This window comes from Dipodomys ordii, unplaced genomic scaffold (assembly GCF_000151885.1).
Source record: "Dipodomys ordii isolate 6190 unplaced genomic scaffold, Dord_2.0 Scaffold76, whole genome shotgun sequence".
Classification (NCBI taxonomy): domain Eukaryota; kingdom Metazoa; phylum Chordata; class Mammalia; order Rodentia; family Heteromyidae; genus Dipodomys; species Dipodomys ordii.
Genome location: NW_012267292.1, coordinates 9,294,897 through 9,307,315, shown reverse-complemented (window position 1 = coordinate 9,307,315; position 12,419 = coordinate 9,294,897). Strand labels below are relative to the sequence as shown.

Sequence of the window (12,419 nt, the reverse complement as noted above, 5' to 3'; positions counted from 1 at the left end):
AAAAAACTAGTCTTGCAGAGACCTGAATCCAAGCAAAAAAGGAAAGGACTATTCTATTTAAGTCCTGATCACTACCTTTATCACTATGAGGGTGACTTCATTCTGTGGCCCAGAACGCCAAGGCCAAATAGGTCTCTCTGCCACACAAGCAGATCCACAAGATGAGGCCAGATGATCTCCATGAGAGGAGGGAGTGGGAAGGAAAAGGAACTAGGGGCCCTTTAGAGGTATCTTCCAAATGTATTAAAAGCCATCTTAATGAGAGCAATAAGAAATGCCTTACACCACTAAGAAATAAACTCAAAATTAAAAAAAAACAAAACTACTTTGTTTCAGTCAGGCCAAAGTAGTAACTCAGTATTCAGTTGGCTGTTCACTGTAATTCAAAAGGATGTGTTTCTCTCTCTAACCTTAAGGCAACATTACCAGGCTATATGTGACTCAAATGGTAGAGCATCTACATGGCAAGTGTGAGGCCCTGATTCAAACCTTAGGCTTACTAAAAAAGAAGGGAGGAAGAAAAGAAGAAGAAAAAAATACAAGCAACATAATAGTTTCTCTCTCTCTCTCTCTCTTTCTCTCTCTCTGTATGTATACATGTGTGCACTGGTCCTGGGTCTTGAACTCAGGGTCTAGGTGCTGTCCTTGGGCTTTTTACTCTGTTCTACCACTTGAGCCACAGGTCTACATCTAGGTTTTTTGTAATTAGTTAGAGATAAGGGTTTCAGGGACTTCTCTACCTAGACTAGCCTTGAATCAAGATCCTCAGATCTCAGCCTCCAATGTAGCTAGAATTACCAGTGTGACTACTGGCTTTCAGCTCTTTCTCTTTTTAAAGTAGGAATCCCAAAGTACAAGCAAAAAGTAATAAGTATGCTAATTTGAAAGTTCTCTAGTTTCTTGATAAATGGTTAACTGCTAGACAATTCTAGCTATTCAAATAAGACTAGGACAGAGCACATCAACAGAGTGAGCCTATATGCTTTGGAGAACAAACAGGTTTAGAAGCAGAATGAATGGCTTACACTTGAGGCTAGGGCACTGATTTATCTGTTGTTATGGCCCAATGATTAACTGACACTTGTGTGACTCATTCTTGGTACTCATGGTAGGACAAAAAAGCTAACATTTTTTGTACTAGTTGTAATAAAATAAACCAACTTTTGTGTCTTTGAAAGAGCAGAGTATGGGCTGGGAAGGTGGCTCAGTGGCAGAGTGCTTGCCTTGCATGCATGAGGCTCTGGGTTCGATTCCTCAGCACCACATAAGCAAAAAGAAAAAAAGCTGGAAGTGGCATTGTGGTTCAAGTGGTAGAGCACTAGCCTTGACCTGAAGATCTGAGGACAGTGCTCAGACCCAGAGTTCAAGTCCCACACCGACAAAAAAAAAAAAAAAAAAAAAGAAAAGAAAAGAAAAAAAAGAAAGAGCAGAGTATAGGGTCAGTGCTCTGCACAAGAGTATAAATTGGAAATTTCTCTCTGCCACTTGTCACATATGAAATTGATCCAAGTTTGTGATGTCTCAGGTCCACAAAAATCACCCAGATTTTGTAAGCATTTACAAAAAACATCTATTAAGATACACACAGAGTCAAAGTTTTATAAGGACCAAAAATGTAAGACATTGGAGGAAATCAAACTTAAAGAATGTATCATTTAAAAAAATATTAGCTACTAAGATTTGGGTAGGCTCTTTCACAGCTTTGTTGTCTCTGATAAAAAGTTAGGACATAATTTGGACCATTTGTTGTTTTGTTTTCTCCTAATTTTTTTCAACTCAACCATGAAAGTTATGAATTTTGAACACAATTATGGGGCTGGAAAACGTAAGCAATTCATAAGCCCAGATACATTGGCAGGCATTCTTGTGACATGGACACGTAACTCACAGATGACAGTGTGTGCTTCAGACCAATGACCTGAGCAGAAGGGGAGGAGGAGGCGTCCTGCTCCATCAGCTGCTTCAGTCTTTCTCTCTCCGTTGATATGCTATTAAAAGCTGACCTTAAGGCGAAGTAAACTATAAAGATACAATCATTACAAGAAAAAATTTAAAAAGAGGCATAATTAAAAACAACACAGAAAATTCTACTGCTTTTAAAAAGAATTTAGAACCCCTCTTTACATCTCATTTAAACAAAGAAAATTGAAAACGATTTTAGCAAATCCTATTTCTTATAAAAAATTTCGAGATCAGTACAAAATACATGTTCTGGATAATAATGGCATGTCTATGTAAGTGCTTAAAAAAAACTGTAACATGAACTACATTGGTATAGGATATTGACAGTGTGGGGTCTAGGGGGTTTTGTGGGATCCTATACTTTATGTGCAATTTTGGTCAGGGCCTAAAAGTGCTTAAAAAATAAAGCGTACTAAAACTCACACACATTGCCAATCCTAAGGCCCTGCCCACTATAATGTTTTATATTTTTCCGACTTATGGATTCAAAATAATCAACAGTTAGTGTCTGTACCCTCAAAGACTGGAAATGGATAAGAATGGATAATGGATAACAATGCCTTTTTTTTTTCAGGAGGAAATTGGTAACAATACAGCAGAAAAACAACACAGAACCTTAACCAGGTGATCAAAATTAATGACAAGTGACAGTCAGTGGACTCTTGTGCCTTTGGGTATAATACATTGGAAAAGACATGACATTTTCTTTGTTGACTTGCCAGCCAGGGGTAGAATCTGAATTTGATCAGAAGGAAACAACTGGCCTATATTTATCAAAATCCCAGTTTTATAAGGAAGAAAAAAAGGCTAAAGAACTGTTCCCAATTAAAGGAGGCTAAGGAGACAGGATGATGAAATGCGGTGTATAAACGAACCCCAGGCCAGAACCTGTTCTCAAAGGGAAATGGTCTTCAAAGGCATTCTTCAGAATTTGATGACATTTGACTATGAATATGAGCATTTGAATAGATAACAGTATTGGTTCAATGCTAAATGTCTTAAATTTGATAACTACTTTGGGTCTCATACAGAACATCCCTATTTGAAGGAAATATAACCTAAAGTATAAAACCATGAAGAACGAACCATGAATCATACAAAAGTATGCTTATAAATAGAAAGAGTATATAAAGAATGAGTATATGATAAAAGTATACTTATAAAGAAAGAGTATAAGTGTGACACAATATTAAAAAGGCAACTTTTCAGTAAGTTTCAAATTATTCTAAACTAAGGTGTTTCCTATCCTTCTTCCTTGTTGGTCCCTCTGGCTACAGGACAAGAATCTCAGCATTCAGCTATTCTACTCACTGTCTGAGAACATTCAGATAACATTCAGGTACAAAGAGAACTTAGCAATATCAGGCACTCAAATTCCTAAACAATTTAAAAACCATTTATATGGGGGGAAAAAAACCTATCAGGTTTTGGATTACATAATGCACAAGTCACTTCCTGGGGATGAGAGAATGTCATGTGCTATAGTACTAAGCAAGGTTAGCACATCTGAATAATATCTTTCTAATTCTTCCATTATATTTTATGATAGAAGGGCAGGAAGAAGGAAGAAACTGAGATACACTGCTTCTCAAATCACCTGCCATATTATTGAATTCCCACAGGCTTGCATTTTCAGAGGTATTGTTATCCAAGAGTGGCCTATTTAGTAACCCAGAAACTAAATACGCATTATTGACTTACTCCCTTCACTTAACAGCAAGAACTCTATATGTTGCCACTGAACTTGTTTGAGTCTGTGGCATTTAGTGACAGACTTAGAGAATCTTTTCAAGGTCCTAATACAAAGAAGCAATTTGTGCGTGCTCTGTCTCTGACTCTTGGTCTTGGACTCTGTCTCTGTCATCCTCTCACACACAAACACACACTATGATATTCTTCCATCACCCGAAGAGAGGGTTCCATTGTTTATTTACTCCATGATCTTGGATAAGTAAATAATGTGCCCCTAAATGGGGATACCAATAGAAACCAATAGCATTTACTTAATAGATTGTTAAAAGGATTACATAAAATAATTCAAGTAAAGCTCTGAACTCAGTGCACAGCATGTAATCAGTATTAAATGCTATGATGGCAAAAATGGAGATGATGCTGAAAGAGATACACAAGGATGACAGTAGATGACTGTGATCCCTTGAATTAGGAGCAGCAGCTCTGGCAGGATGCTTTAGCTTGTTGCTGGAACAATGCTTGATTCTATGAATGAGGGATTGACCAAAGCATACTGAGCCACAGACCAAAGCATACTGAGCCACAGGAGAGCAGCCTCAGGAGGAGGGTGATGAGCCCTGCTGGGAGCTCACTGCATTTCATACCCCATTAATCACCTCCCTCACCCCATGGGATTCACATGACCACTGCAGTAGGTCCCTAGGGGAACAGCCTCCTCACTGACATGTTTATTCTTCCAAATGAAATTAACATGGTACTCAGCTGGCTGCCACTTTCCCAAATCAATTCCACTGGCTTTCTTTTGCCCTGCTGTTAAGCAAGGCTTTCAACTCAACTAGGCGATTCCTATTTAAAGGTTTCATTTGGCAGAATGTGCACTGTTTGGTTCAGAATGTATTGTTAAGGCTGTAGTGTGAAAATAAGCAGGGAAAAAAATTAAGCAAAAAGAAACTCATGTAGTCATTATCTATCATTGTAAGGTTTAAAATTCATCCACAATCATTTAACATAGGATTTAGAAGACTAGATCCCCAAGCAGTAATGTTCTTAGATGTAACTACTCCGAGGATGGAGGACATTAGTCACACCCAGCCCCTTGAGGCCAATCATGGAGACCACGGTTATAGTAACTGTGGATCCCAAATGTCAAGGATATTCTGCAACAGGAGTGTCTTACTATTTCTAACTTCATTCTAAGTTTATTTAGACAAAAGATTTAAACACACTATTGCATCCATGGGTATCTGATAATAAAGCCACCTAGAAAGCCTAAAAACCTGAAAGATCACCCAAGCCGCCCACCCCAAGCATGACCAACTATTTGTGAGCCCCAACATCCTGGCTAAGTGGCCTTTCAGCCCATGCTCTTTAAAGTCCTTCCTGTTGCTAAGACAACATTTGCCTCAGTCTCTCCCCACTGTCAAATAGAACTAGTTCCTCTCACATAAGAAAGTCAAATACTTAGGAGAAGGATTGGGATGGGGGGTAGGGGGGAGGCTGGGAAGGGAGGGGAAGGGTAAACAAAGGAGGAGGCTGCAATGCTTGGTAAGAAATGTACGCATTATCCTGCCCATGCAATTGTAACCCCTCTGTACAGTATGTTCACAAATAAAATTAAATTAAATTAAAAAAAAAAAAAGAAAGTCAAATACTGGCTGGGCGCCAGTGGCTCACGCCTGTAATCCTAGCTACTCAGGAGGCTGAGATCTGAGGATCGAGGTTCAAAGCCAGCCTGAGCAGGAAAGTCCGTGAAACTCTTATCTCTAATAAACCACCAGAAAACAGGAAGTGGCATTGCAGCTCAAGTGGTAGAGCACTAGCCTTGAGCTGAAGAGCTGAGGGACAGCGCTCAGACCCAGAGTTCAAGGCCCACGACTGACAAAAAAAAAAAAAGTCAAATATTGGAGGACAGTTATGGGATCTCTATTTATTCATATCCCTCTCTCAGATAATCCTTAAGTATTTCTTAGACCTCTTGGCTTTAAGAGAGTGGGACAAGGTTGAGTTTTGACTATAAGAAATCTCCTATGCCAGTCCTTAATTGCATTAAGCTGCTGAGGCTAGAATACATGATATATTTGGATAGGGAAGCTGCTAATGAAGGATAATTCTACTCTTAATAGATCTGAGCTCCTTCTGCTTCACACATTTCTTCTTTAGCATTTTTCTAGCACTAGGAAGGACCATAAGGAACATAGTTATCGATGTTATGGGCACCAGCCTTGAAGAGGTAGTGTGATATAAAGGAAAGAATGTCGGTAGTAAGGCAGACAAGAACCTTGAATCCTATGTACACTACTTAGTTGGGATTTAGATTTTGACAAATCCTCACTTCTACCCTGTATGTGTGGAAAATGCCCACCAGTCACCATGCCTTAAGGAAACAATGAGAAAATATACTATCATATCACTTAACACACAGTAGAACTCAGCTTTCTTTCCTTTCCTTTTTTTGCTTAAATACAAACCAAGTTTTGAGTGAATTATCTTTAAAATACTAATGTTTTTAAAAATACCTAGCATGATTTGATCTTTTCTAACCAATATTCTGCCCAAATCACTTTGCACAGATTAGGTAATTGTCCTAAATGGTGCTACTGATTTACTGGCAAGTTATGTGAAATCAACTGTTTGGCATGTTGAAACAGAATTCCAATTTACATAAATATATTACCTGACTTTTTCTTAGAGTTTGTGTGTGTGTGTGTATTAGAAACTAATATATATTAGAAGCCTACATATATATGTATATATACATGTGTATGTATATATGTGTGTGTGTATGTGTGTGTGTGTATATATATATATATATATATGAATCTAATATATATTAGCCACCTAGGGGAAAATATGTTGGTTTCTAATATGTGAAAGTGGTATCACTATGTCATACTTGACTGATTTGGGGCAAGTGTTTATAGCAGCTTTATTCATAATTGCCAAACCCTGGAAGAAACCAAGATGTCCCTTAGTAGGAGATAAATGCATATGCCTAAGTGAAAAAAAGAAGCCAATTTGAAAAGGCTATATACTCAATGTTTCTAACTGCTGGACATTCTGTGAGAGGCAAAGCTATTCAGACGGTAGAAATTTCAGTGGCTGCCAGAGGCTGAGGGAAGGAGAGAGGGAAGGAGGGATGAATAGAATGAGGACATAGGATTTTCAGGGCAGCACACGGTGTTTGATTCAATGCTTCCTCTACCTCAAGACAGTTCAGAAAATGGTCATTCAACAATTGGAGCTCAATACCAAAAAAGCTCTAGGACAGAAGAGAAAGCTAATACAGTTTAATTTTGCTTTATTCTTAGTATCTGCATGGATAAATGAATATTTCTCTCAAATACAGGAATATACTTCCTAGGCCTCAATATTTTCCCTTTCATGGAAAGAAAGCAAATATCTACTTCTATCTAGAGTTCCCTGCCCCTGGTTCCACTGGGTTTCTTGCTTTTTTCACCCTAAATCTGACAGCTAGGTTTGATCATTTCTTTTCACTGCTGCTTTTAGAATACATTCTCACAAACCCTTCTTGTCACAATAAGCATCAGTATGAATTCTCTCTGTCTTGGGTGAAACAATTCATAATAGAAACTATGATACTGGCAGAATTTGAGAGTCAGAGGAGTCAGGCCAGCTATTTTAAAACACTTAACAGATGAGAAAATTGAGGCCCACAGAGGGCAAGTTGACCTGTGACATCATGGTCTCACAGCTAGTCAGTCCTAGATGTGGCCTATTAAGCCAGGCAGGGGATTGGCTCTGAAAAACCTCATATTTAATGTTTCCCATAGTATGGTTTTCAGGGGCTTTAAATCCAAGATGTTAATAGCTAGTTGGGATTATCAGGTAGGGAGCAGGCAGTAAGGAGCTTCCCAAGTAAAGCTAAAAGTCTGCTTCACTATAAGACTTCTCCAGGCCTTTACCATCTACAATTTCTTGTGTGAAGCCAAAAGAAATCTGACCTAGAAGTGTTTTTTAAACATTTTTAATCATAAAATTCTTGTTTTCAATTTTAAGTGTATTAAGTATATTTTAAATGTATTCTACAGAATGCATTTGGGAAATGCAAAAGCTAATATAAGGAACAAAAATGTTAACTTCTAAGTTTAGTGTGCTTTATTGTGTTTATTTACATGGGTATTGCCATATATACAATTTAAAGTCTATCATGTGATAGGTAAATTGTGGGAAAGGATAGGATTGGGAAAGATAGGTAAGAACAGGAAGGGGTGACATTGATCAAGACACATTGTATTCAAAAACTGACAGGTTGTATTGGAACGCTTTTATGCAATGACTTAAAGATTAAAAAGAAAAAGAAAAGCTGGGCACTAGTGGCTCATGGCTGTGATCCCAGTTACTTAGGAAACTGAGATCTGAGGATTGTGGTTCCAAGCCAGGCTGGGCTGGAAGGTCTGTGAGACTCTTATCTCCAATAAACTACTCAAAAAAAGCTATAAGTGGTGCTGTGGCTAAAGAGGTAGAGTGCTAGCCTTGAGCACAAAGAAGCTCAGGGATAGCATCCCAGCCCAGAGTTCAATCCCCAGGACCAGCAAATAAATAAATAATGAAAAATAAAAAGAAAGACTATTATATGTAACAAGTTGCCTACCATTTGATGTACAAAACCATAACTTAAAAGCATTTACTATTATACAGCCTAAGTTACATCAACGGAATTCTTGTCTTTAGAATGGACAAGTATTTAAAGAGCCCAATAGTCACTATCAGTAACAAAACAGCTATCCACAGGAAGAAAGCTCAAAAGAGTCCACGCCTGATGATTCAAGCTTGGAAGGTTATGGGACTTAGGTCAAATCTGAATACTGTATTCCATGATATTAGTATTGGTGTAAGAGAGATTTCCTGAGCCAGGTACTGGTATGAGTTAAACCCACAGAAATGAAACAACTAAGGAATGGTTGCTGTGAGTCCAGGTGGGTCAGGCTGCTGTTGAATAGCACATCTGGATTTCTGTTTGGAGCACAAACCCTGACCTTTTCTCGGATTGCAGCAGCCAGCTGATTTCATAAAGCCCTAAAGAATCACAGCTAGCTGGGACCCCATTATAGACTTTCAACCAGGAAGACGATCAATGGATCCATCAATATGGCAATCTCTGCCCTGCTGAGGAAAGCAGCTTCAATGATGTAAGTAAAATTTAGAACTTCTCTCTTTAGGTACAGAAGCACTGTCTTCTCAGTTTTAAAAAGATAGTTCCTATTATTTAAAAGTAATGGCATTTTAAAGGAATTTCCTCCCACAAAACCTACAATCCTCCAATTACAGCTGATTCTTTTAGTATTAACAAATGCCCAAGGAAATATTTAAAGAGATTTAAGGAAATGGTTCGTGAAGTAATGCCTCATGTGTCACAGATGATGGTACAACAGGTCTGCTAAATACTGAGGAAGTCTAATGGTGACTAGCTATAGGAGTATGAGAGGGACATCCATTAAAATCATGGCAGTTTCTTTGTAACTACTCTCAGAATCAACAGGTTAGGTTTACAGGGCAAGAGAAGAAAGAACCAAAGCCAAGGGGCTGAGAATGTGGCTCAGTAGTAGAGTGCTTGCCTTGCATGCATGAGCCCTGGGTTCGATTCCTCAGCACCACATAAGCAGAAAAAAAAAAGCCGGAAGTGGCGCTATGGCTCAAGTGGTAGCGTGCTAGCCTTGAGCAGAAGAGCTGAAGGACAGTGCCCAGGCCCAGAGTTCAGGCCCCACTACAGGACCCCCCCCCAAAAAAAGAAAGAACCAAAGAAATCAATAACATAAAGAAAAATACAGGGTGGGGAGAAGAAAGGAATATTAGACCCTCTTCTTTGCTGTCATTTCAAACATTGCTTCTTTGAGACTTTTTAATCCTTCTCTTCTTTAATGAAAATAACCAGAATATGAAAACTGAGCGGGGTGCCTAGTTATTCAGAAGGCTGAGGTCTGAGGATCAAGGTTCAAAGCCAGTCTAGGAAGGAAAGTCCTTAAGACTCTTATCTTTAACCAGCAAAAAGCTTGAAGTGGAGCTGTGACTCAAGTGGTGGAGCACCAGCCTTGAATGAAAAAGTCAATCAAGAGTGTAAGACCCTGAGTTTAAGACCAAGTGCCAGCACAGAAAAGAAAAAAGGAAAAGAGAGTTGAAAAAGATAAGCAGAAAGATGATAACAGAATCTAACTTCAGCTTTTATCACTCAGATCTTGGTGTAGATAGTTCTAGATTTTTTTGGCATACCCATCCATGCCAGAAACAATGGGATAATACCTTATGCTGTTTTATAACCTTATATTTTTACTCAAGGACATATTGAGTAAAATGCTTCTATCTATAAAAAGTTGTCCTGGGCTCTATCTGTAAGGGTAGTGAAACACCAAGTAAGGGCTGTAGACCCTGATGTCAAGCAGGTTAGGATTCAAGTCTCAGGCTGGCTGCTCTGTAATCATATGATCTTTAGATTCTCATTCAGGTTTCTTATCTAAACAACAGAGATTACAATATTACATACTCTTGAGTTGCTTCTAAAATTAAATGAAATAATACAAAGTATTTACCAAATACCTGGTGTGACAGGTGCTCAATATAAGATAGTTATTATGCTAACTATTCTATGATTATATTTAATTTTTAAAAATCCAACCTCTCTTGCTGTGCATTTAGATGATTTCTATGTTTATTCTCAAATTGTTAGGATTCATGAGAAGGTGCAAAAACAGTATAGACGGTAACATCTTACAGAACCATGGTGCAGTACAAAACCCAAGATAACTGGCAGTGGTGGAATCTACGAACCTTGCCCAGATTTCATCAGACTTACATTCTCATTTGTGTAAACATATGTGGGTGTAAATGGATATATCTTATTATGTATGCATATTCCTATAACCAGTATCACAGTCAGAACTTCCCATCATCACAAAGATCCCTTCATATTCTTCCACTTTCTTTCTCCCTGTCCTCAACCTCTGACAAACACTAATTTCTTCTTTCTTTCTATATCATTTCTGAAATGATATAAAGTGGAACTATGTGAACTTTAAAGACCAGCTAGCTTCACATAGCAGAGTGTTCTTGAGATCATCTAGGTTGCTGTATATACTACTTGTTTCCAAGGAGTACTCTAGTGCATGGACATGCCAGTTTAACCATTTACTTGCTGAAGGGCACTGAGTTGTTTCTAGTCTTTGGCTTATACCAATGAACTTTCTCTGAACCTTCCCTATATGGTTTTTTTTTTTTTTGGGTCCAGTCGTGGGGCCTGAACTCTGGGCCTAGGCACTGCCCTTCAGCTCTTCAACTCAAAGCTAGCGCTCTACCACTTGAGTCACAGCGCCACTTCCGGGTTTTTTCTTTTTGCTTATGTGGTGCTGAAGAATTGAACCCAGGGCCTCAGGCATGCAAGGCAAGTGCTCTACCACTGAGCCAACTTCCCAGCCCCCCTATATGTTTTATATGGACATAAAATTTTATTTCTTTGTAATACACTTTTATTTTCATGGGGCAAATCTTAGGAATATGAGTACTGATTTGTATGGTAGGAACATTTTTACTTTTACATAATATTATGAAACTATGCTCCAAGCTGGGCACCGGTGGCTCACACCTGTAATCCTAGCTACTCAGGAGGCTGAGATCTAGGATCACAGTACAAAGCCAGCCCTGGCAGGAAAATCCGTAAGACTCTTATCTCCAATTAACCACCAGAAAACTGGAAGTGGCACTGTGGCTCAAGTGGTAGAGCGCTAGCCTTGAGCTGAAGAGTGTAGAGACAGTGCCCAGGCCCAGAGTTCAAGCCCCTCAATCAACAACAACAAAAAAGACTATGCTCCAGAGTGCTGCACTATTTTGAATAGACAATAGCAATGAAGGAGCAATCTGGCTTCTGAACATGATAATAATTAGCATTTTGTACTAAATTTAATTTTTCTCCTGTTCTACTAGGTATATAATAATATTCCATCATGGCTTTAATATGTACTTCCACAATACTGAACATTTATTAATTTTTTTAGTGGTACTGGAATTTCAAATTGAGACCTTGCACATGTTAGGCAGGTTTACTTGAGCCACACCTTCAGCCTTTTTTTTAGTGTTTTTTTTTTTTTTTCAGATAGGGTCTAGTATTTATGCCTGGATCAGGTGGACTACAATCCTCCTACTTACACTTCCCACATAGTTGCAGGGAGAGGAAAACACCATTAGACTTGGCTTTTTACTGATTGAGATGGGGGAGGGCCTCATGAACTTTTTTCCTCCCCAGCTAGCCTTGAACCACTATCTTCCTGATCTCCACAACCGGAATAGCTAGGATTTCAGGCATGAGCCATCATACCTTGTTCTATTTCTAATTTTTTAAAGGATGAATAATGCTAGGGCAGATATCTGGTCTGGATAAATTCTAAGTTAATCACTATAAATGGATTCTCCAAAGTGGCATTGCTGAATAGGCTGAATTAAAAATAGTTGGAAGACAATGTCATATTGCTCTCCAGAAAATTACTTATTTATGCTCCAAAAGCATCACAAACTGCTTGGCTTTTAAGGTATGCTCATCCCTCAGTATCCTCTCTTCCTTCACACTTAAATTACTTCTAGGTTACTTACAATACTTAAGACAATGCAATGATGCATAAATAGGGAATAATGGTAAGAAAAAAAATATCTGTTCATTACAGAGATATTTTTTTTTTTTTGGTCCGGTCGTGGGGCCTGAACTCTGGGCCTGGGCACTGTCCCTCAGCTCTTTAGCTCAAGGCTAATGCTCTACCACTTGA

General features: G+C 38.6%; 1 protein-coding gene across 1 annotated transcript in view; it reads right to left on the bottom strand.

Moving 5' to 3' along the window:
* Osbpl3 (oxysterol binding protein-like 3) overlaps nt 1-12,419 on the bottom strand; it is a 122,146-nt gene that overhangs the window by 62,956 nt on the left and 46,771 nt on the right. The window contains exon 7 of the mRNA XM_013024393.1: nt 1,889-2,019. Coding sequence (XP_012879847.1) covers nt 1,889-2,019 — 131 coding nt within the window. The remainder of the gene's footprint in view (nt 1-1,888; nt 2,020-12,419) is intronic.